The sequence below is a fragment of the Cryptotermes secundus genome, unplaced genomic scaffold (assembly GCF_002891405.2).
Source record: "Cryptotermes secundus unplaced genomic scaffold, Csec_1.0 scaffold135, whole genome shotgun sequence".
NCBI lineage: Eukaryota > Metazoa > Arthropoda > Insecta > Blattodea > Kalotermitidae > Cryptotermes > Cryptotermes secundus.
The window spans coordinates 806675-833065 of record NW_019730104.1 but is presented as its reverse complement, the minus strand read 5'-3'; the positions used below and the strand labels follow the sequence as shown (position 1 = coordinate 833065).

The window sequence follows — 26391 nt, the reverse complement described above, 5'->3', positions numbered from 1 at the left end:
TTGTTTTTTTCATAAAATGGAACTCTGCCTCATAAATATGTATTCCTTGATCTACAGATTCAGTTTGATGGACCGGAATGCCATGTACCAAACTTGAGCTATTATGTGGCATTCGCTACAGTCTTTTTCTTGCTGGCACTAATCTGTCTGATCCAGCTGGTTATATGCATCGTAGCAGAATGGCAGCGAATGAAAGCACCTTCACTTCTTCGAGCTTGTCGTGTTACCACACAGAAATTGCTGTATTTTGTGGTGTTTTTGGCTGCCATTGTCAGAGGTGCATACTTCACATCACCGGTAAGAAAAAACATGGGTATTTCTTGAAACTTGGAAAGTACAGTTAGTACTTGCTTGAGAGGTCTCAGTAAGATGGAAAACATCTTCACATGCGCTCTTTTTTTTCCCCCCCTTAAATATTTCCGTAGTGGTTATTTTGTATGGGTATGGTAAGATAAGCAAGCACAGAAGACAGTTTACATTGATCTTCGGTTTCCTCTGCAGATCTTTTGGTTTTTGAGATAAGCCAAGGGGGCTTATGAGTATATTTTCACACTTTTATATTCAACCATGATCTTCAGAAAACAACTGTGGTAAAGGAAAAGCAAAAGATAATATTGACATAGGCAGTGTTAAAAACAGATAAGGTTTGGTCCTGTAATGTAGTGCTCTGTTATGATATGATTTTGAATCATGTTGTCACATGATAGTGACCAGACAGGGGATTCAGATTGATAATGGAATTTATTGGCTACTAATTCCCCATATTTACAAATACTTATATGTTCACAAGTATTTACAACATTCACAGTTCATTATATCACTCTTGGTCAGTTGTAGGTGTGCAGTTTTGTCCCAGACTGATTAGAAAACACTAACTCCAGCAATTCCTCTACTGTTATGTCCATGTTTGTTGCTGCAAAAACATGTTCTAACAAGCGGTTGGGTAGCAGTGGCCACCTTTGCAACACCTCCCTGACCACAGCATTCTGACTTTTATGTGTCATGTTGCAGTATATTAAATGATTTGTATGTATTTAATTTTCGTTTAGGTTGTACAGTGTCAGTAAATGTTGAAACCCTATAACTGATTTTTTATTTATTCAGTAGGCCTCTATAGTTTTGACTTCTCACCAATTTGAGGATTATAATCTAACAGTAAATAGTTGCATGTGAAGTTAATGTTTATTTATTATAAGGAGTGGTCATAATTACTTAATTTATAGATTCTTCTGCCTAACATGCCTGTTAAGTGTGCATTGTATATACAGTTGTTATGATGAGGGTAAATTGTATATTATTTTGGCTTCATTCTAAGGACTGTTGGCTAGTGTATATGTCCTTTTCTCCTTTAGGCTGCATTTGAAGAAGGTTGGTCACGCAGCATTATGAGTGCATACTACCCACTTTTGCTATCTGGTTCATCACTTGTTGTTTGCTTTTGGGCAGAGGTGAGTACCCAAGTTTATAATGTGTTTTATTTATGAAAATCTGAACTTCCAGCTACCCTTCACCCCAGATTTTTTTCTGCAGTCTGTTGTTAGTCACAGACTCCTCCAGTTGCAGTTCATACTTGACCAGTGTTATGTAGTATTGATAATGGCAGTATCATTAAATAAGCAACTAAACATATTCATACTTCAGTACTTGAATATGAGCAGTTATGGAATACTTTATATATTAACCTGCAAATATATCACTGTATTTTTGCATGAAAACTGTGTTACCAGACCGAAACATATTCATTCATTTATTGTATTGGTCCATCATACTTATTTATTTGAGTAGATTAGGCATGTAGCGTGCTTGGGAGGGATGAAAGATCTGTACAAAATGTTGCAGTGTTCACCACATCCCCGTTGATAACCATGATAATATGTGGTGACTAGTACAAATTAGGAAATTCAGTATGCAGTTTTCTTTAGTCTCCTGTAACTTTGTGTCTCTTAGATCCAAATATTGTCCATGGTACCCTGTTCGGTACATAGTCTTATCTTCTCTTTGAGCAAGAGACCAAGTTACACACTCATATAAAACACTGGGTGAAAGTGATATACACAGTCATACTCCAAGTGCTATTGTATTACACTCTGTGATTAAGTGAATGTTAAACTGTTTATAACTTCTGTGTTACTGTTTTGTTTGTTTTGAAATATAAAATAACTTAATAATAGCAGATAAAAGAAAAGTTGTAAGGCAGTTATGTACATCAGCATTTCTTTGTGTTATGCTCTGTGATTAGCCTAGGCCGAAGTAACTGTTAAACTGTTTATAACTCTTATTTTACTGTTTTCATTGTGATTATAATATAAAATAACATAATGGCAGATAGAAATGAAAAGAAAAGTTGTAAGGCTGTTACATTAATTTGGAAAAGGGATAGCCTTGTTGCTGATATGGAGAGACTCTTAATGGTCTGCATAGATGATCAGACTAGTCACCATGTTCCCTGAAACTAGGCCATTATTCAGAATAAAGCTCCAAACCTTTTCAGTGACATGAAGGTTAAGGAAGGTGAGGGAGTGAAGGATGCTGAGTTTAGAGCAAGCCATAGTTGGTTTCATAGGTTCAAGAAGAGGTCAGACCTACATAACATGAAAGTGCATGGAGAGGCAGTAACTTAAGATACTGTGGCTGCAGAAAGTTTTCCACGAGCCTTAGTGAAGATCAGTGATGATGGTGGCTATATGAAATATGAAATTTTTAATGTTGATGAGATGGGGCTGTTCTGGAAGAAGCTGCCATCTGGAATCTTCGTTGCAGAAGAGGAGACCATGCCAGGCTTTAAGCCAGCTAAAGATAGGCTAACCCTCCCATTAGGTGCCAGTGCTTATGGTATTTTAATGGTAAAGTCTATGTTAATTTACTTTTCAGAAAACCCTAGAGTTTTGAAAAACTGTTAAAACTAAACTTCCAGTGCATTGGAGGTCTAATGCAAAAACATGAGTAACATCAGCCCTTTTTGAAGAATGGTTTGACACTTGCTTTATACCAGCAGTGAAAGGCTGTCATAAGGAGGAGAACATACCTTTCAGAATTTTACTCCTTGTAGACAGTGCTCCTAGCCATCCTTTGCACACTGACATTCAAGTGATATGCCTGCCACCCAATTCCACCTCACTGCTGCAGCCCATGGATCACTCATAGCTGCCTTCAAGCTATACTACTTAAGAAGAACCCTTAGCAGGTGTAGAGATGGCAAGGCAGTGAGAGCTGGAAGTGGAGTCACAAAATGTAGTTGAACTGCCCCATTCTCAGCCCCTCAGCAGTGAAGATCTTCTGGTACTTGAAGAGCACAGGCAAGAAGATGTGGCTAAAGAGGCATCCATCATTGAGCCTAAAGGCCTAAGTTAAAAAATTATCTCTGAAGTTTTCTGTTATTTCAAAGCTGGCATTGCTCTCTTAGAAAATCTTCATTTAGATTTTGAAAGAAGTTTGAAAGTAGTGCAAGCCTTGAAATGGATTATGCCTCTTACATAGAAAAGAAATGGCTATCTAGCTCATAACCTTAGACAGCTACTTCCGAAAGAGACCAGAACCATCAGCGTCCACTGAAAGTACATCTCCAGCATCATCCCAAAACCCTAGTCCTTCTATTGCTGCTTCAGGAAGTCAATCCAAATCTCCAGCAAGAAAGCATTTAGCCCTTGATGAATTCAACTAATAATGCAAAAGATATGCCCATTCCTTTATACTTCCTTCAATAAGTTTTTGTTTCTCCATTTTACATCTGCTGTCCCTAGTAAGAAGCAAGGCAGTGATTTGACTAGTGTACATTTTGGAGTTATGGCATCAGTCTTAAACCTAAGGTGATGTAACTCCAGTGTATGCCTCTATAAATAGAGGAGGTAATGCACTGATACTTCCATTATAAAAAGAAATGATGGTGATAAAGCAGTACAAGTATTTCAGTTCACATGTAATCAGAGGACATATGGATTGGTTGCATGACCATGAGCAACAAATGCCCAAGCTATTACTCATCGACTTGGTAGCAGTTTCCTGTTACATGTGCACTCAGGACAAACTCAGTAGGTACTCTTGCACTGAGCTTGGCTAAGGTGTGTTAATGGAAGCTGAGTGGAGAGTAAATAGTGGAATTACTTCACTGAAGTGAGGCAGAGTATTGCCAGATTGGATCCTTAGTTAGCACTGAGGTAGGCAGTAGACTATGGTAGGGGTTAACAAAGAATTTTCATTTTGAATCCCTTGTTATCAGTGAGGTAGACAGCAGACTGTTCTGGGGTTTAAAAGGTAAAGTTGCATGCACAATTAATTAAGCGCTATGCCTTGAAGACATATGAGAGAGTGGAGGTATAGCTCCACCATTCTTGACCTCAGCACTAGATGGAGTTGAGTGGTCAGCTTAATGCCCTGGCCACTTCACCCCTGGGGAAATTGGTTCTGGTAGCCATTGGGTAGGAGGGAGTTAACGAAGCATTGGCATGTTGAATCCTGAATTATCGATGAGGCAGACAGCAGATTGTAGGAGAAAATAATGAAGCATTGTTGAGATTGAATCCATAGATCTCAACTCAGTGAAAATGAATTTCATACACATGGAGAAAAAATATACTCTTCCAGGTATGTGTGTGAATAGACATAGTCTTTTGTGTGAATTGCGTTAATTGATAGAAACAAATCAGGTTGTTCGAAAGGTATTACCAGTCACACCCTGCATTTCTTTGTGAGAAGTGCGACTGTAATAAACTATAATATTGGATGTTGTTGCATAAAATTGTGATCTTGAATTGCATTGGGTCTGATATGCCTTTTTGTAGTCAGATCTTGTAATACAGTGTGTCTGTAAATGGTCTGTAACAGGAAATAGATGTCATCTATATTTCCTGGTATTATGTATGTTTATGCATGAACATTTAATGATGTGTCATGACAAAGGACATTGATTACCAAATATACCAAAGTCATGGCCAAATGGTATTACTTATGTCATGCATGTTAAGCAGCCATGACTGCAACATAGATGCTTTAATTACATATTTATATTTTGCCTCTGCCTTGATGTAATTGAATCTCTCCATTTATAACACCTTCATAATGACGTTACCGTAAATAGCGTGGCTTAATGATCTAGTATATTCTTATCATTGTCTCAGAACAATGTCATGTTGTACAGGAGTAGTCACTTCTTAAGAAGGTTTTGAGGAAAGAAGTTGTATATGTTTACTCTGTTTGAAAGGATTGAAAGGTGAGGGATAATTTCTAATTTTGTTAACAAATATAAGAATCCAAAAATATTGTGCTGTGATTTAAAATAAAAAGTGTAACATTTTTATCCTTCTGTACAATTGAAATTGTTATCACTATTTGTTGTTCTCTTGTATTAGTACTTGGTATAGTACTACTCACCTGAAAAGTCAGTATTTGGCTGCTCAAGAAATTCCTTCTTATGGAATCTGAAATTTCACCATCTCCGAAAACAGTTCTGCCATTGGTCAGTGATTCCTGGCATGTGTTTAAAAATGCCAGAGTACCACGTACTGACTGCAGACAGCCATAACTTAACAAAAACTTACAAGGTAATATGTCCCTTTGCTGATTATGTTTATTCTAATGTACAACTGCAGCAGTATTTTCAAATGCGTGAAACTGGTAATAACAGATCTTCTCTTCAGTAAGATTACAGTTGTGGGCAATGAAAATTAAAGCTTTATTAATCTTATAAAACCTTCTGAAGCTCATAATTTATAATTTTGTTACATTTAGTATGATATTTGAATTGTAATATGGAAAGAAAAATTGAATTTATGACTGATTACATTTTATGGTACTCTGAAACAAATATGCATGCTATACAAGATCTGACAATAAAGTTCGCAAACTCGCTACCATGTGCTTGCCATGGCTGCAGTGGACAGAAACCTCGGTATGGTTTGATGACGTTGGTGTATCAGCATTTCACAGATGTGTTGTTGTTGACCTGTGGCAGTCTCTGAGTGGTGTCTGTTATTGTCTGAGTGTTATTTGGTGTGCCATCATGAGAATGTCAGAGCTTTTTAAACTTGGCAAGAGTGGAAGCAAAATCAGAGAGATGTTAGTGCAAGTTTATGGGGATAATGCTATGAAGAAAACAGTAGTTTACAATTGGGTGACACATTTTTCTGAGGGAAGAGAAAATGTCACTGTCGAAGAGAGACCAGGACAGCCAGCAACGAGCAGAACTGAAGAAAACGTTGCAGAAGTTCATAAAATTGTCGGTAAAAATCATAGGCTGTCAGGAGCATAGCAGAGCAAGTGAACTTCAGAGAAACAGGAAAATCTTAACTGAAGATCTTGACATGAGGAAGGTGTGTGCAAAAATGGTTCCAAAGGACCTGCTCACACAACACCCTGCTCACACAACACCCTCTGTGAGGGAGTTCTTAGCTAGTAAACAAATAACTATGCTGGAACATCCTTCCTATTCACTGGATGTAGCCCCCCGATGACTTTTTTCTGTTCCTGAAGATAAAGGAAATGTTGAAAGGAAGGCAGTTTGATGACATTGATAAAATCAGGAGTAATATGATGGCAGCTCTGAAGGCCATTCCACAAAACCAGTTCGAAATTGTTTTGAAGGGTGGACTGTGCAGTGGCATCATTGTATAGCTTCCCAAGGGGAGTACATTGAAGGCAACCACAGTGATATTCAGCAAAGAGTTATGTAGCACTTTTACTGTGTTGAGTTCGTGAACCTTACTGTCAGATCACAAATGCGGTGAGTTTCCCCAGATGTAAAGTGGCAGGGACATGAATCAGGGCACTCATCTCTGACTAGTGCTGAAGTTAAGAATGGTGGAGCTATATCTCCACTCCCCCATATGCCTTCACAGCATGGTGCTTAATGAAGCCTAGGGGATGCCTTTACCATACCATGTGTGGTGGAGGTGGATCATGTACTTCATTTAAAATTCAGTGTTTATAAGTATGGAGTGTGGTGCCACATATATTGTTCTGCAATTTGTGTAACTAATGATAGTTACAGCATTGTATATATTAGTAGTGTTACCACAGGTTGGATTTTTGCACCTTGGAAAATACATGAGCATATAAAATGAATATTGTAATAAATCAGGTAATAATTCCCTAACCAAGTGAAACAAATTAAGAAGTTCTGCAGTTGATTTGATTTTTGTTAGTTTGGTTGATTTCTCTTGTTTACTTTGAATTCTGAGGTATTATTAGGTTGAACACTGTTGTGTTTGAGATTACATCTTTGTGAATATTTGTATGCATTTTGAACATCTTTCTTGGCAGGTGTTTCATTTGCGAGATATTCGTTGGGAAAAGCCGCAGTTTCTCTCCAAGTCTTTCCTGGGATTTGTCACATTTAATATAATCACATATTCACTTCTGCTGGCAGAATTTATGACTACACGGTTTGCCAATACAACCTTGGAAGAGAAGGTAAATTGATTAATCTCATGTGGTATTTATTCTATTGCTGACATTTTATGAAGCACACATATCCACTAATAAAATTATATATGACCTGTTGACTTTGTACCATAGAAATCAGCTATACAGAATACACCTTTGAATAATGCAGCTACAAGTTTGTTGTCTTCCAAGTATGTGTACAGTAATGTAGTTTGCAACCTGAGAAGATTTAGTGTTCATTTTGTTTATGGGAAGTAACCCCCATGAACTTTGTAGGATTAGGTCATTAAGGTTTGTTCTGTGAATCCTAAGATGCTTTTGAACTCTTAGTCATTACTCATTATTTTAGGTTTTACCAGGTCTCGTAGCCCCTTTGATTCATAATAGAATGGCAGTTGTCATCAATTCAGAGAATAATATATATTTTCTGTAAGATTTGAGGTTTTCACTGTGGTGAGTACAAAGAAAGCAGTCTTCTGGGATGTGGCACCGTATCTACTTGGCGCCACATCCCAGAAGACTGCTTTTTTCATGTATACTGTCTGTTTATAAAGGGTCTCTGAGGGTCTTTGAGTAGGCAGCCATGTGGAAGAAAAGCCCGTGTGTTCAACAGGATTTTCAGTATGGTGGTTTTGGTTCATGTCATACATTGAAAATATGTAGAATCTAGTTATTTTCTAATGATGACTTTATGAAATACATTGCTAACTGATGATGACACAGTCTCAAAGTTGTTTAGATGCTGTATAATAGTGAAGCATAATTTATCTGCCAGTAATTAAATGTTACAGAGTATTGTAATAAATATTTATCTTAAAATATGTGAAGCATTCATGCTTTTTAAGTATTTCATGAAGATTCTGGCCAGAAATTTTAGAATATTCTTACCATGAATATAATTTGGGGACAAAGAAGACTCATAGAACACAATCAGATGTGAATGGTTTGTGGCCTCCAGATTAATGAATTTAAATATATATGACAAGTAGGGTATGTTTGAAGACAAAGTTTATTACAATATTTGACATCAGGAGTCTGTTACACAAAGTGGATAGGCCCACAAAATTAACTAAATAATTATTAAGAAGGTGTTAGATTTTGGAGTTGAAGGAAATGTTTTCCATTGTCTGGTATGAAGGTTTGTGAGTTATTTGTGTGGTATGAGTACAGTTGACTGCCATCACAGGCAGAGTTCCATTATTATCTGGCTGCTACAGTCCCTCACCACACCAGTAAAAACATGTCTGGCTTCCTCAGATGGATTAGTGGATTGGAAGTATGAAAATGAATCATTTTAGGATATTTATTGTTAAACCTTGACATGCCTGATTCATACCTTTCACTTAGTAGCCCACTGCAAATGTGCATTCCTTTTGCATTGTATTAAGTGTTTTTTGGAGATGTCTGCATATTCAGTAATGAAAACTTGCGGGCGAAAGGAAAGGTGTTTGGTTATGTGAGGATTCCATTTTTCCTTATTTTTATAGTGGGTCTTGATGTGTTTGGATATTTTGACTTATATTTGTGATGTTTTGTTTTCAGAGTTTTTATACTCATGTTTTCAATGGTTGCTACGCAGTGTTGCTGTTCATCGTTGTTATCTTCTTTCTTATCTATGGTGTTGAGGTATTCTTTAAGGTAAGTTATCAACAAATTATGACCTATTTCCTTTGTGTACACAAGGTGATGTCAATGAAAAAATTGCTTTTGTTCATTGATTTAAATTGCCATGTGGGCGCATGCGCGTACCTTGAAGAAAACCATCTTCTGGGATGTAACGCCATGTAGATATTGTTTGAACTGACATTTCCGAGGAGCATATCGGAAGACATTCCTATGAAATATCTGTGGAAACAAGATGGACATGGCGCCACATCCCAGAAGATGCCATTCTTCATAGTCATACCTTGTACAAGCAGTTAGTTGTACAGCTTCTATAAAACCTAAATATTTTGGCTTGTTTTGATGTGAAATTGTTATGATTATTTTTTATTCGCTAATTGTGAGCAACTTGATATTGATCATGGGGGACATTACACTAATGCAGTAGTTGGTAACAGCTGTGCATGAATGTGTATTGTATTTAAATATCTTTTTATTTGCTAAGATTAAGGGGTTGTGATGTGAATTGTTTGCTTGTACTGTCTCTTTCCATTGAGGTTTTAATGTTATCTTGTTTGCTGTGTAAATGTCTTCCTGTAAAGTCTGGTGGAACATTTCTGTTTTATTTACAAGTGTGGTCCAAGGTTAAACTGGACTAATTTTTGCTGAAGACATGGGCATCAGAAAAATAAAACTCATTTATGGACAGTTGGTAGCAACACTGCACTCGCTCTGACAGGTGACTGTGTGTTCCACTTTTGCATGTTGGAGTTAGTACAAGACGACATTAGATCTTGGCACTCTTGATATAGGACGGTGCTATCATCAGATTTCTAGTGAAGGAGATGGTGAAACCAGCAGAAATTCTTCCTAGGTTAAGTGCACATTATGGGGGAGAGGCACTGTCATGTTCAAGTGTCTATGATTGGTGCAGTAAATTTCCTGAAGACCATAACTTTCCAGTTCACTGTTGCACATGCACTAGGATTCTGTGACTTCATTAGTTGGCTCATAGCAGTGGATCTCAACACAGAAACTAGCACTACAAATTACTATGAAGACTTCTTGTCTTCAATCACATTATCCTCCTCTGTCCTAATCTTTACTCAACTAGTCTTCACAATCCCCAAAGGAAATATTTCATTCTTGTCCTTGTACTCTCAAGTGCTGAACCCCCCCTGGATTCTCTTCCTTGACTGCTGCATGTCATTGACTCAAGGCTTCTCAGCTATGACTGGCTGCAAATGATCTTCACTGTCCCCTATAAACTTTTGGCATGGACCCCATAGAAAACACCTATTATTGTGGCTATGTTTACAGTTTTGTTGCTTAGCACTGGGCATGGCATGGACCACATTGAAAACAAGTCATGTGATACCTAGCTCACCAGTCCATTAGCGTGCAGATTGTTGCCAAGAAACGAGCTACAAACATTGGTCCTAGTGTTGCATGAACTAGAAAGGGACTGTTTATGAAGAATCTGTTTTTGCAGGAACTTGTTTACCAACCTGTTGCCTAGCAATGGGTATGCATGTAACAGTATGTATTTCACTTGTGAATTTGCTTGTGGGCTTCAGTGTATTTCCACCAGATAGCTCCTACTGAATGAGGTATTTGCATGAAGCCTTTAATTTGTATTCACAATGTTATGATAAAGGGATGAAGTGCCCAACAGTCTCTTTATTCTTGTTTTTTTCTTACAAGAGGTTCTGCTGATAAAAGGAAAAGGTAACAAGCAACAGTGATTATATTCTATTTTGAAACATTGCATGAACTTGTTAGGTCATAGAGGTCTTTCTATCTGACCACAGTTCAAGGTCATGTACCAGTAATTTTATAATGCTGTAGCCTTGATCCTGTATGTTATTACGTTCCTTGGATCTTGCACGTATTAACACTTCCCAGTGTCATTACTAGAAGTTGCTCGGACATCTGGAGTACATTGATTAATCACCACTAAACTTCGATGAGATGACATTATGTGCTGTTGAATTAGAGACAGGCATCTTCCCATCCTCTCATATTTACAAATGTGAGTTATGTCATGCCATAATAAACATTTTAATTTCAGTTTATTCTCAGGAAAACTCCGAAAAGTCTCCTTTGCTAGTTGATCTTACCTGAAATTTGAAGTTTTGTTACCTTTTTTCCTTCTTATGATGATTATTTTTAAGGAGCTATGTATTTTAAGATTACCGTTTTGTATTTGAGTTGTTTCCTTTATGTTGTTTAGGTACGTGGAGGCTTCTTGCTTGAAACAACAGTGACGACAATAGCCACAAGCAGCCGAACCCCTACACACAGTGATCCAGGCAGTGAGTCCGCAGACCCAGCAGCTACAAGACTGTTTGTGAGTGCAGACAGTAATCCACTGCCTCAGCAAATTATCAACACATCACAGCTCCATCAGTCACGTTTTGGCCTGTTATCTCAGGCTTTCATGCTCATCATAGTTATTGCTTTTCTCTTCAGTGAGACTTTGTCTGAGTTCTGGAAGAAGAAGTAAGTACATTTCTTTTTACTATTTTATTTCTAAGTATGTCAGAGGGAAGTAACCTTACTAATTTGGACTACCTTCTTTTTAGCCTACTTTACTTATTTTGAAAAAATGAAAAGAAGCTTGTGAGATCACCTTGCTGCCTTGTGTCTGCCCCCCCCCAAGTTTTTATGATTTTTGTGTAGTCCATATCATATCAAAGGAAAGTAGGCTGTTCTTCCCAGAACTTCTTGTCAATTTATATGTTTTATTTATGCAGAACAGATTTTTGGAAAGCAAAAATTTAATGATGCAGTTTCATACTTCCTGTTGACTAAAGTAAGTATCAAAGTACCCGTGTTATACTGATTTATACTGAATTTTCTCCTTTTAAATTCAGGTTTACGCAAAATATAAACATGTTCACAATTTTTTTTGTCATTCAATATTTGTGTGTGCTATTGCACACAGTTTATACTATATAAGAATCATTAATACATTAAGAGAACAAATTAAATAAAATTACATCATTTTGTATTATTTGTTCGGATGATTCTATTCAATTGGAATGCCCCCCCCCCGAATGAGGACTGAAATGTACAGAGCGAACCATTTAGGTAGGAATAAAAACAAAGCAGCAGCAAGAGGTATGATGCCCATCTGTTGGGTGTATACTTGAAACTTGCAAGTTTGTTGTGTGATGCTAGTTGGAAATGTTCATTGTGTGCTTTATAGGAAGTCTGTGGCAGTGGCAAGTGCACAGCAGTCAACAAAATGTGTCCTGAGGTTTGTGGAATTTGGAAGTGTAACAGATGTATAACTCTACTAAGTATGTTTCCACATTTTTGAAAGTAGGGTATGCCACTGAACCACCCTCCAGTGAATATAAGCATGGCGGAAAACCAGCATACTGAGGATCCCTGCAAAGAACCTTGTGCTTATGTTGTACATGATGTTGCACCACATTGTACTTGGAAATGTACTCTTATGCACAGTGTCTTAGGTGTCTGACAATTACTTGTTCAAAAAAGGAAAATTTATTTTAGGCAGACCACTGGATAGAGGAGGTTTTGCTAGGTATGGTTGGCAGTAGTGCATAGGCAGATAAGGCAATGACCATCCAACAGAAGGCAAAATTTGTGACTTTGTACACAAAACATAACAGTTGTGCATTTAAAACATGAATTCAGAGGCTGTTCAGAACATGGGGAGTTTCAGTATCACAGAACATTCAGTGATGGTACATGTAGTTTGACAATGCAGGAAACTGGATGCTTTGTGAGCAGACCATTGCCTCCTACACATCAGTTATAATCCAACATTTGCAGTTAGCTTGGTGGCATCCTATAGACCACACCAGACAAAACCACAGCTCCTATTGAAGTTTTGCATTTTTTTCTCAGTCAGCCTTCTGGTGGTTTGCAATAAATTTTCTGTTTTAAAATAATAATTGTGGAATGTCTATATTATACAGCATGTTTGCACCTTGTGTTACCACCACCAGTTGTCCTCTTTGGTGACAAGAATCCTATGCGAGGAAATGGAGTTGGATATGGTGTTTTGATGCCATGGAGTATTGTAGACCCCATATCACCTTCACATTTGAAAGAGCAAATCCAAAAATTAAATTCTATGCCTTCTTATCACCATTCCTGACTCTTTTGTGTAAGCAGTAAATATTGTGGTGGTTAGATAGCAGAAAAACAATGCTTCACCTAAGTCTGCACATGTTCCCATATAAGCAGTGAGGGGAACCACCAGTAATGTGTGATGTTACAAGCTGTTTGATGTTAATTTCTTGTTTAAAATATTACAGAGTTCCACTGTACAGTCGCAATTGGCACGACATAGTCTTCCGAGTGGTGGAGATAGGTGTTGCATTGTGGTTCCCTTGTGTCCTATGGAACTGTATGAGGTAAGGAGACAGTTCATGGATTCATTAACCTTACGTTCCAGTTTTACTTTCAAGAGGTTGTATAGACTTGATTGATACGGCTCAGGATAGGGACCTGTGAACGTGGTAATGAACCATCAGGTTTCATAAAATGCCGGGCAGTTATTGAGTAACTGAGTAACTGGTGGCTTCTGAGGTAGGACTCAGTTGGTTAGTTCATATACAGGGGTTGTACATAATAATGGAAGCACTACAGATACTGTACACATTTCTTTATTAATGCCTTCAGGACAGTGGCATCCCCTTTTGAAATGGACTTGTACAAGTTTCGAAGAATGTCTAGTGGAATTTTATACCACTCTTTTTGAAGAACATCATCAAGTTGCTTTAGAGATGTTGGAGGTGGGAATCTTATATGTGACATCTGGTGTCAGAAGTGTTTGGATTGGAAACCATAGTAAGAAGATATATGGCCACACTGTGGAGATGGAATAAATGATAGGATGCCAGTTGGCTAAAATAAGAACCAACTAAGCAAAAGTGGATGCTGATTTAAGGGAAATGAGGGAAGAAATGAGTGCTGGCCAACAGCACCTGAAAGAAGAAATGAGGGCCAACCAAGAACTCCTGGAAGAAGAAATGCTGGCAAAGTTAGATGCCTTTCATGAAAGGATGATGGCCATGATGGACTCCCAGCTAGAGAAAATGGAGGGCTGTCTAGGAAAGATGGAGACCAGAGATTTGGAGACAAACTCAGAGGAAAGAGGAAACTTTTGGAGCACTGGAAAAGGATAGGGACTGGCATATAGCTGTAGGGTACCATAGATAGCTGAAGAAATGGACCCAGGGCAGTGGTGGATCCAAGAAGTTGGCTGCTGCCCAAGGACAGTTGACCCACCATGCTGTTCATGCATGGCATAAGGGACATTGGTGTCAGGGACAAGGCAAGGACAAGTCTGTGCTAAGAACCTAGAAAGGATGGATGTTCGGGAAGAGACATCAGACGAAACCAGAAGGCACATTGGGATAAGGGACTGAGACTTTAAGGAGCAGCTACATCTGGGAAGCAAGAGGACATCCGGCAAGATCATCAGGAAGGCTCTCATGCTGGAGATAGTGAAGCAAAAAGTCAAACCGCCAGTTAGGATTTGGAAAATAATTGTGAGGACATGGTGGAGGGGTCAGCCTCCTCTGAAATGAAAGAAGAGACTGCATACAGAGTAAGAGCCAGAGACGTAGGAGAATCGGCCACTGTAGGTAGTTTGCGCTCACCGACCGGAAGAAGGATCTTTATTATTTGTATCCTGTGGTGTGTCATGATGTAGGATGAAAGATGATGACAGTACACCTGGGCTAGCTTGCATGGTGCAACAGTAGAACTGTTGGAAGCAGTGTTTTCTATGCAGTCTGCACTGAGGTGTTATGGCGTTGGAAGCCGTTAGCCTCTGACAACCAGTGAAGATACAGCAGACTGAGAAGCCTTGGTGCATGCTGTAGTGAATTGTATAGTGTGTGAATTAGCGATAGCCCTATAGTTACTTGTAGTTACAAGTCCAAACCCCGTCTGTAGTCACTTCCATCACGTGACAGTATATTGTATTCATTCATGTTTCTCATGAGAGCCGTTATGCAAAAGTAGAAGGAAAATAGAAATACTGATACCAAATATTTTGTGTAATCAAATTTTAATTTTCTTCCTATACTTTCAGTCCAGAACAGCTATGGATCTTAAACCCAAAACGTATACTCAGAAAGTTGGATTTGGAGCCTCCAAGCAAGCAGGCAGGCCAAGAGGGCACATTAGACAAGGCATCCCAGGCCACAGGTAAGCACATATTTGGAAGTAATTTCTGACAGATTGGTACTGTTACAATATTAGTTGGTCCTATTATAAAATGTGAGTACTTCTACTCTCTATTATATGTAGTATGTATGGCTGTGAACCTCATTAGACAATTTCCTTAAATAAAACTGTGTGCGTGGTATATGCAAGAAAATAATGATACACATGCTAGGAGCCCAAGCATGAAATGTTGAAACTGTTGAAACCAACTTTACCGGTCAGATGGGTACAAAACAACAGCAACCACAGTGCTGTATGGACCTGTAACCAATTTAATTTCCAAACTATGCAGTCAAGGTCACTCATATGTGAGAAATTATGTGGAGTGTCTTGGCATCGATTTTTCAATGATATGTCAATGAATGAGCCATTGAAGATGTCAAATCTTGGGAGGGCAAAATTTTCATCATTGTTAATTTTTGTTATTACAGACGAGGATGATGCCTGTTTTTCCAAAGACTGTTGGATCTGCTATGATAATGATCGTCAAGATGTAGGTCCACTAATCCAACCCTGCCAGTGTCGTGGGGATGTGAGTAGTGTACACCATGACTGTTTGCGGAGATGGCTTGTAGAGGTTGGTATTAATACACCTAATACTTTCGGTCATGTCGTATGTATAAATACAGTAATTGAAGATCTTATGTCAGTTATTATGCTTCAAGTGTTGAGAGAATATGGGAGATAGGAGAAGAGGACTCAGAGATGTAAAAGGAATGGTGGAACAGAAGAACCAGAGCAAGATAAATGTTTAGCTTTGAAGAATGGGGAGAGGAATGACAATTGAACAAACAAATAAATGGGAGGAAAAAGAAAGAAAGGAGTGGGGGGGTGGAGGTAAAGATGCAAACAGAATAAAGGACAGGAAAAAATTATTTTGCTCATCATCTCTGATTGGCCATGCACTAAAATGAATATAATAAGAAAATTCTGGTGCATTATGAATTTGTGAGCATGCTTGTTATTTGGTGAATCCAATTTCAAATATCCAGAATTAAGTATGGCTAGTGGTCTGTTTGCATTGAAATTAAATCTCATGTTATAAGGGTTTGAACAGGATCTGGTTTCATTTTGGTTTTGTAAGCTGTGTTTACCAAGTTTTTCTTGGTAGACTTAGGACATTTTTAGTGAAGCATTACAGTGATATATTTTTTTTCCTCACCTGGTAATTATATAATTTTCAATTAATGTTTGAAGAGTTCTGCAAGTGCCGATTCCCTACACTGCAAAGTATGCGGTTCTGCATACCAAGTGGAGCAAGGAACACGGCTGGATTGGCAACATGGCTTCACGGCTCGGCACTGGCTGCAGACAACAGCCATTGTGACATGTATGTGTGTGTCTGCAGCAGGGGCATGGGTCACTATTCAGATTTTTGAAGACCCAATGATCCGCATGCTGGCTGCTGGCAGTGCTCTTCTCATACAGTATGTATGTGTGAGGTGAGTATCATTGCAGGAGTTCAGTCTTGCTGAGTGAGTTGCAGTCTGTATGTTTGTCACTTACAGAAATGATAATGCTTGATTTGCTGACTTCATGCAATTTGTAAGATTTGAGGCTTTCACGGCGGTGACTGAAGAAAGCAGTCTTCTGGGATTTGGCACCGTGTATATGTGGTGTCTGCTTTTACCGGTTCTCACGGTCTCTTCGCTTGCAGATTTCTTATATTTTTTCTTCTACCCTGAAGATGGAGGCGATACGTTCCTCTGAAACGTCGGTTAACACCACATATACACGGTGCCAAATCCCAGAAGACTGCTTTCTTCATGCAATTTATCTTGTATCCATGCCATCAGAGAAGTTAGCCAAAGTAGTAACATTTCTGGCTTCTATTCAGAAGGTTCTTGCTTCATAGTTGGGACACTGACTGCCTTGACTGAGTTTTTTTTTTTGTGGTTTTCATCAGTCTCTCTAGGAAAATACCTGGATATCACTTTCCAGAAGGCCATATCTGCTTCCTTCTACATTGTTTTAAATACATTGTTCACTGTCAACCGGTCATCTTGCACATGATGGCCTGAGTGACTGAAAGTGGCATTATGTAAAATACATGTAATAATTTGTCGATGCCTGAAGTGTCATACGAGGTGTATCCACCAAGTAAGTTCTATTTGCAAATATTGTCGCTGCAGTCACAATGGTACGCATGTGTACAGAGTTTGTTTCTCCTTTGAGAAGATACGGACACCATTTGCAGTCACTCGAGCCACGTTTATCCATCATCCTGCATGTTTACAGTGTTCAAGAAAGTAGAGAAACATGCCACATGTTGAATGCGGTCTGTGATCCAATTCTTAAATGAAAGAAACGTGAAACCACATGATATTCATCATCTTCATGATTTGTATGGAGAACATGCCATGATTGACTCAGTTGTACAGAAATAAGTGAGAAGCTTTAATGGAGGATGCGAAACTGTGCATGATGATCAGTGGTGCAGCCAATTGTTAATGAAGATTTGGTGAATGCAGTGGAAGAGAACAGATGATTCACCATTTCGTCACTTTCCCTGTGTTTTCTACAGATTTCACTGTCACTTCACAAAATTGTGTCTTATAAACTTTGTTTTTGGAAATTGTGTTCACACTGGGTGCTGAAGATGCTTATGGAAGAACACAAATGAAATGGCAGACCAGTGCATTGACCTTTCTGACACGATACAGTGAGCAAAGGGATGACTTCTTGAGCTGCATAGTCACAGGAGACGAGACATGGGTGCCACATGTAACCCCTGAATGGAAGCAGCAGTCCATTGAGTGGAGGCACACATCATTGCTAATAAAGAAAAAAATCAAACAGACCATTTCAATCCATGATTTATTTTATCCGTCTTCTAGTGCATACATTCATCTATCCCCTCTTCTCACTCGCACTACATGTTTCGGCACAAAAGTGCCATCTTCAGGTGCTGATCCAATCCACGACAAACTAGTTCATTGCATGCCTTGTCTATACATACTAAAATAACTAAAATATATATTTATCATATATACTGATAAATGTTAAGTGTTAAAATATTAAAATTGTACAGGATATTTCATTCCTACGTCGTGTTTCATTACGCGAGTCACTTCTATCGTCTTCTGTTGGAGCACTCTTTCACTATCGAGTATAACACACGCAGTCACAGGAGCAAGACGCAACACAGAGCACAATACACGATAGTGAAAGAGTGCTCCAACAGAAGATGATAGAAGTGACTCGCGTAATGAAACACGACGTAGGAATGAAATATCCTGTACAATTTTAATATTTTAACACTTAACATTTATCAGTATATATGATAAATATATATTTTAGTTATTTTAGTATGTATAGACAAGGCATGCAATGAACTAGTTTGTCGTGGATTGGATCAGCACCTGAAGATGGCACTTTTGTGCCGAAACATGTAGTGCGAGTGAGAAGAGGGGATAGATGAATGTATGCACTAGAAGACGGATAAAATAAATCATGGACTTAAATCAGTGCAACAGGACGCTAAAATATAACATTAGACCATTTCAAATTGCAAGATCATGTGCACAGTGTTTGGTGACAGAAAATGCGTTCTGCTTGTAGAATTCTTGCATGAAGGCTCAATAATCAACACAGGTGTCTGTTGTGACATACATAAGAAACTGTGTTGTGCAATCCAGAACAAGTGACGTGGCCTGCTTAATGGGGGTGTTGTGATGCTTCATGACAGTGTCCACCCACACACTGCTGCCGCAACGTGAGATCTGATCACGACATTTGGCTGGGAACAATTTGATCATCCCCCCTACAGCCCAGATATAATGCCAAGTGATTTTTGTGTGTTTCTGCATCTGAAAACTTTCCTTGGTGGTCGGTGGTTCCAAGATGACAGGTAGGTCAAAGAAGCCATTAACACATGGTTTGTATTGTAGGCAGCATCATTCTACAATGAAGGGATACAAAAACTTGTGCCCCGCAATGACAAGTACCTCAACAGTGGTGGAAAAGTAGTGTACGTTATGTACATGGATATCAAAATGGTTTGGAAATACTTGTTTTTTTTTTTCAGTGTCCCATCTGAACTTACTTTCTGGATAACCTATGTACATTACACAACGTTGCAGTTGTTAAGTGGAAGTGCAGAAATTCACATACATTATAAATAGCTTATAGAAATATCTGATTTTGTGAGATAGTTCTAGTACACAAACTACAGTGAACCCCCCATATAATGTTCTTCACTTCAAGTTTTCCCTCATTTAACATTCAGTTTCAATGGTCTCAAGTCAATAATCCCACTATAAAAGTGCCTTTATTTACCGCTTTACTCATTTTACTGTTCAGGTCCACTGCTTCTAAAAGAAACTTTAATGGGCGTTTCACTGTACTTTAATTGTAATAAAACAGTTTGCTGGTAGAATGAAATCGGTATTAGTTAACCATTAGAGGACAAAATTATTATTTTTTAAATGAATCCATGTATGTGAAAGGCTAGGGTTTATCGTTCATTACTTTTCTCATTAAGCAGAAGTCGTTATTGTTAGTAATTACAGGTGGGACAGCCAAGTGGCAATGAGAGGACCCATGTTTCAGTCTGCTGAACATAATGTCTGTTNCTGAAATGTCTAGAAGCTTTTATACTAAAAGAAAGCTCGGTTCTTCCTCTTCGATTTCGTAAAAAGAGGTTGGGAATATCTTTCAATGTTTTTTTCTGAGGATAATATTAAAATAGCGCGGCACGGGCGGTGCAATGCACAGAGGCCGTCCGGCTGTGAATTTAAATATGACGGTGCAGTGCACAGAGGCCGGCACTGAAGAGATAAGCAGTCTGCTTTTACTGGTTCTCATGGTCTCTTCGCTTGCGGATTTCTTATATTTTTCCTTCTACCCTGAAGATGGAGGCGATACGTTCCTCCGAAACGTCGGTTAACACCACATATACACGGTGCCATATCCCAGAAGACTGCTTTCTTCATAGTCACCGTCGTGGAAGCCTCAAATCTTACATAATGTCTGTTGTTGATAGGATGAATCTTATGTAAAATGAGTGTGCATTGTGCAGAATGTTGTAAGGTAGATGACTGTCTTGCTTGGGTTTGAAGCAAACCACATGGAACTGGAAGTTGCTAAGTGACCTAGTTTGAACAGAGTGTCTGTTGAATTTGCTGACTACCATCATCATCAGTCCTGTTAGTTACTTTGACACCATTGAAGAAATGTGTAAACACACAGGGACATTTGTGTTATATTTATTACAGGAGCAATGTATTCACTTACTTACTCATGGAGCTAAGCCCTTCTTGAGGAGCTGCCAATTCTGCAGCTACTCAAGAATTTCCCAGCATTTTATGGAGCCTGAAAGTTCATTACCGTGTTCACAAGACCCCTCAACTGGTCCCTATCCTGATCCAGATCAATCCAATCCATCCTATCTCTAAGATCCATTTTAATATTGTCCACCCACCTATGCCTTGGTCTTTCCAGTGGTCTCCATCCTTCTGGTTTTCCCACCAGTATTCTGTATATATTCCTTATCTCCCCCATTCATGCTACATGGCCTGTCCACCTCATCCTCCTTGACTCGATCATTCTAATTGTACTTGGAGAAGAGTATAAGTTATGAAGCTCCTCATTATGCAGTGTTGTTGGGGGGAGCAATGTATAGATTATCAGATTTCCAGATTCTGAACTGCCTCTAACAAATATTTGTCATAATGTCATCGTATTTAAAGCGTTCTTGATTATTGCTTAACGAGACTTACCTGTTTCTTTTGAAATGTGCAGATTCCTGGGTCTGAACACTGTAGTGGCGTACCAGCGTGCTAAAGTGTCCGCTCTTAGCATTGTTGGTGGAAGTGGTCATGTCGCTACCATAAGTGAAACAGTGGCTGTAGACATTCCCAAAACTCCAGCTCAGGCACACATCTGAGTTAACTAAATCTCATACAGGTAACTGAGCTTGCCAGTCTGTAACCAATCCATTACAACTGTGAATATATATTATTAATTCTTTATAGCTGTGCTTTGTGTAAATTAACTGTTACACTGAACTTGATTGTAAATAATCTCATTCCTGATCTAGTCAATACAACAAATAATGAAAGAGAGGAAAATTCTGTTTTAGGAAGTTGGTGTTCAGCTTCAGACCTAATGCCATGGAGCAGAGAACAAAACATCACAGAACATCCACAAATTTGTGATATGTAATTTTCTTGAATTATGTAAAACTAAGGTTGAGAAAATTGTATTTTTTTTTTTTTTGTGGCAATAAAAATGAAGCTTCTTGAGTAGCTGAGTGACTGGCAGCTTGTCAAGGAGGAGGAGGACTCAGCTTCTTGGAGTTAGTTACATAGCTAACTAGTTAGTTAGTTAGGTAATAAAAATTAAGTTGAAAGGCTAGGCAAACCAGTATGCCCTGTAGAAACTTGTAACTTAGAATGAGGGACACATAATTATTCAAATGTCCATGTAATGACTCCTGAGATAATCTTTATAAAAGCTGTATTCCCAGACACTAAATTAACTTAAGATGAAGTTATTCTGTCCTTATGAATGATTTCCTCTGAGTATTATATCGTAAGGTACAGTTGTCCCTGTGCTTAACTAATAAAGCACTATGCCATGAAGGCGTATGGGAGAGTGGATATATAGATCCACATTTTCTTGACCTTGGCACTAGTTGGAGGTGAGTGGTCAGCTGCATGCCCTGGCCTCTTTACCCCCGGGGAAAGAGCCCCAAGTACTCATTGGCTAGGAGGCTGGCTGGACCCCAGAGCTGGGCTAGATGACATGGAGAAGAGAAAATTGTTGACCCTACCTGGACTCTAACTCCAGCCCCTCGGTCATCCAGCCCATAGCCATTTGCTATACCGACTATGCTATGCCTGCTCCTGAGCATTATATAGTTGTTTCACATTATTTGTTGTATCATTTATGTAGGAAGCCTTGTAATATAATTGCTAGTTCATTATTGTGGTTGTACAGTAGAACAAAGAAAACACCAGTCTTCTGGATAGTGGGCGGTAATGAAGAGTACAGTCTTTCTTGGTTGTCCGAGTGTTAGTTCTGAGAGAGCCTAACTTTTCAGAAGAACTTTCCTTCTCCGTCTTAGCATGGAAGAGTAAGCTGAACAAGACAACAGGCAGGAAGCTGTGGTCATCTTGCCGTCTGCTTGTGTTTGTTTCTTGTTTGGTTTACCAAATGGTTTTACATTCCTTGAAGAGAACTCTTCAAGACAGTTATTATGAGAACCTCAAATCCAACACATTCTTCTGATTATTATACTCTTCCATGTCCAAATTGTAGTGAAGGACCTTCATTGATTGGTATTTTAATGATCATTCTGTTGTTCTGTCTCCTACTTGTCACCCTGCTCTTTGATAGTTTGGATGGAATCACTTGACCCTACTCTTCAAGAAAACTACCAAGCTGTTCAAAAGTTCTAGTCCAAACAGATGGATGTGACCTGTTCAAAGATTAGGCCTCACATTCAATAACAAAGTGCAATGCTAAAGAAATATGCAACTTTTTAGTATGCTGAATTCGGTGTATATTTCATTCATGTGAGCAAGCTGTGGCCATAAACAGAATTGTAACAATTGAGAGGTCTGTTATAAAGGAATACAAAATACTCAGATGCACATTTTGTCATAAAAACATACTTAACTCTCTCAAATCAAGTGACATTTATTGCAGAGGAAGCATTCTTCAGTGAAACCCCATTTAACATTTCTTTTTGGAGGCAGTGAATTTGACTCCTGAGTTGAAGAAAATGTTAAGCGGAAGTAATTTAACATGTAGATAATGACTTAGATAATTGAAATTGGACAGTAATTGAAAGAAAATCATAAATCAAGGAATACTGAATGGGAGTTCCGGGTATTAGACCTACAATTGTTACAATGTATGAGGACTGTTCGCAGTATAAAATGTTACACCATATTCAAGCTAATTATAAACTGAGGCATTCCATGTGATGTATATTTATTTACAAAGTTTACTAGAATATAAGGTAGAACCAGTCATGTGAGAATATAATCCTAATTCACTTCATCATTGGTGCAATGTGGTAAATTCTATCAAATTGACATTATTTAACATAAATTCATATCAGTATTTTGATTTGATAAAACATACGCAAAACATGATGAACAAAAATTTGTGTTCTGATCACATGCATTGACTTGATTACTGATTTCAGTGAACTCCAGATTAGAAATTTGATCACTGTGAGTGATTCCATGAGTTTAAATTGATGTGTTTCATGTGAAAAAAGTGTATATATTGTTTCATAGATGGTTTTGAGTTGAGCAAGCCCCTTTTGAATTCTCTAAATTGTGCACTTTTGGGCCTTAGAATAATTATTTTGAGAATTCTTCCATGGTTAGAGGCTCCCATTGCTTCCCACCCAATATTTTTTAGAGACATTGAACTTTCTTATTGGTCCGTTCTAGTAAAAATTTCAGAAAATAAATGTCATTGCATGAGCCATGTACCAGTTGAAAATTTCATGTTTTTCATGACTTTTTAGACATCCATCATCCTGTTTTTTATATAAAAATATCGTTTCTGAAACTGAATTCTTTGTCCTTAGGTAAAAACCTTCATTCTTCCAAATGATGTATTTAAATAAAGAACAGGATGGTGGATAATGTCCAGAAGGACAGCAATTTCTTTAACATACCAGTGTCACAATGTCAGGCAAAAGGTAGAGTATCCCTTTACTTACATAGTTGAGCTGCACATTGTGAAGGTATTTGTGGGAGTGGAAGTATAGCTCCACACATTCTTGACTTCAGCACAAGATGTAGTTAATGTGTAGGTTCATGCCTTGGCTGCTTTAAACCCAGAGAAGTAGCCTCAATGCCCATTGATTAGGAAGGAGGTGGGCCCATAAACCAGTCCTGATGTTGTGGGAAAAGATAAAAGCCTTTCTGCCTTTGGGAATTAAACCCTAGCTGTCCAGCCTGAGCCTAGTTAATATATAGGCTGAGGTAACCTGTCAGCTTTTCATTTTAAGACAGCTACATACTTTTTAAAAAATAAGAATGGTTAAAAGTGTACTGTTAGCTGCAAGGGACAGTTGTGATTTGCAAGAGTTTTTGCATATTCAGTTTTGAACGTAAAATATTGCTTTAGTGAAATTAGGGAATGGGAGAGTTTGAGGTCCACTTGAGTTTCTTGTAATGACATTTTATATAAATATACAAAATGTTCTCATTTGTGTCACATTGATATTCATTTGCATTGTACTAAAGTTAATTTATGTGATTGTTTTAATGCATACTAAAATTACTTTATTTTCTTTCATTTCAGTTGTTCAGCACTGGTCTTATTCTGTAAATGGTGGAAACAAATTTGTTAGTATGTTAATATGTTTATTTCAAAAGTTTATTTAACTTTGTAACTGTTCATAGATAATTTCTTGCCACAGCATGTATATAACATATTTTTATTTGTGTACCTGTATTTTTGTTTAACATAAAAATGAATTATCCATAGCTCTGTTTTTATGTATGCTTTGTATGTGGCAACAAATTGCATGTTGAATTATTATTGAATTAGTGTTAGGAATTATCAGTTCATGAGAATATTTTTATTTTGTTTCAATAAAACAGTTAAACTGTTTTGTAGATAAAGAAAATTGCCACTTTGGTGACTTTCAAGGTATCATTCTAAGAAACGGATTTCATTGAAAGCAATAATATACCAAAATTGGTAGGTTTTACCTTAAAGGCATAAGAAATGATATGGTTACCAACATCTCTTAACTGAAAATTGATGAGTTTTTAGTAATTCCTTGATTGCTAGTTGAAAATAATTTGCTCTGTGTTGTTTTCTGTTAATGTCGGTACTGAAGTCAGTTATTGATATCCAAAAATGTAAATTATTAGTAATTTTGTAGTTTTGGATGTGAGCGGTAATGTATCTAGTTACAGGTACATGTACTATTGTCTCTTCTAATGAAGAGGGATTCAGTCAGAATGCAGTCTCCCCTCATGTACATATGGTTTGGGAGAGGGAAGAATTATTGTTCAATTTACCATAACTTTTATTTTCTTTTTATTATTTGTAAATAAGTAGAGAATAATCACCCACTTACTGTGTTTGCTGTGTCATTGCTCTTTCACATATTTGCCCCACTTAATGTATGAGGAGAAAATAAAATTTCAGTTTTGGACTATGTAATTACCTCTCTGTTTCCTTGACAGGGTGGCTACCATTATATATGACACAGTCTCCTTTCCTTTGCCTTACCATGTCAGTGACAGCTGTTCCAACAATGTGAGGAAGATTGGTGGAAACCAAGAATGGGAAGACATTAGGTTAAAAAAAATAAAACTTTTTATGTGCATGTATACGATGGGGTACCCAAAAGAAACCGAACTAATTTTTTTGTGGGCAGAGCTTTTGCAGTACCGCGTTTTGCCACTATGAGCGCATAGAGCTAACATTCCTGAGTCGATAAGCCGACTACCGTTGCTTCAGAAGGTAAGGACTAGTTTCGGCAGAGTTTATAGTGACAACTGTTTTGTGTNGACTGCTGACTGCTGAACAAAAACAAGGTCGCGTGGAAGCATGCTGTGCTTTGAAAGAAGAGTCCCGAAATGAGCAAAACTTTTTTTCAGCGTTTTGCTGATGTTGCTGAGGTGAAGGAAAAAAACGACGGAGGCGCTGTCAAGCATCTCAAAAGATGAATTTAGACAATGTTTTGAAAAATGGAATAAAAGACTAGACAAGTGTATTAGTGTAAGTGGATAGTACTTTGAAGGGGATTGAAGGTTTGTGCTTAAAATTTGAATAAATAAGTTAAAAAAAAAGTAAGTTTGGTTTCTTTTCGGTACCCCCTCGTATACGGTGAAAAAGTACTAGCAAATATTTAAAAATTCCATTATCACTAGATATATCTTATAACCACTTGAATATCAAAAGGGAAGGACCATGTAATTGCCTTTGTTGAATGTAAACTACTATGTAAAATAGTGGGGCAGTTATGTGAGTAAATATAATTTCTTTCTGCCATCTTTTTTTATTACTATCATTTATGACTGGCATTACCTTTCAGATATTGTTTTCTCTCAGCAATGCAAAATATACTAGTTAGTTAATGTGCCATAATGTGACTTTTGTGTCACAGAAAAGTGAAGACAGGCATTTCTAACAGGATGCAGGAAGAACTGAATAAAACTGGAAAAGGAAGTAGAAATTTTTGTATTTGATGTTGTCACATGTGTGGAGTGT

General features: G+C 37.9%; 1 protein-coding gene across 6 annotated transcripts in view; it reads left to right on the top strand.

Annotated features, from left to right (window-relative positions):
• Nucleotides 1-25341, top strand: part of LOC111866030 — a 56125-nt gene extending 30784 nt beyond the window's left edge. For 5 of the 6 annotated variants that reach the window (XM_023854528.2, XM_023854526.2, XM_023854523.2 and 2 more), the window contains 11 exons: nt 58-297; nt 1353-1448; nt 7255-7404; nt 8920-9015; nt 11213-11481; nt 13272-13370; nt 15059-15174; nt 15624-15769; nt 16390-16634; nt 20935-21099; nt 24466-25341. In XM_023854528.2, the coding sequence (XP_023710296.1) occupies nt 58-297; nt 1353-1448; nt 7255-7404; nt 8920-9015; nt 11213-11481; nt 13272-13370; nt 15059-15174; nt 15624-15769; nt 16390-16634; nt 20935-21079 (1602 nt within the window). In that variant the 3' untranslated portion in view covers nt 21080-21099; nt 24466-25341. Of the gene's footprint in view, nt 1-57; nt 298-1352; nt 1449-7254; nt 7405-8919; nt 9016-11212; nt 11482-13271; nt 13371-15058; nt 15175-15623; nt 15770-16389; nt 16635-20934; nt 21100-21274; nt 21806-24465 lie in introns of those variants that run through there. The other variant, XM_023854524.2, reaches the window with a different exon arrangement.
• Nucleotides 25342-26391: the final 1050 nt, after the last annotated feature.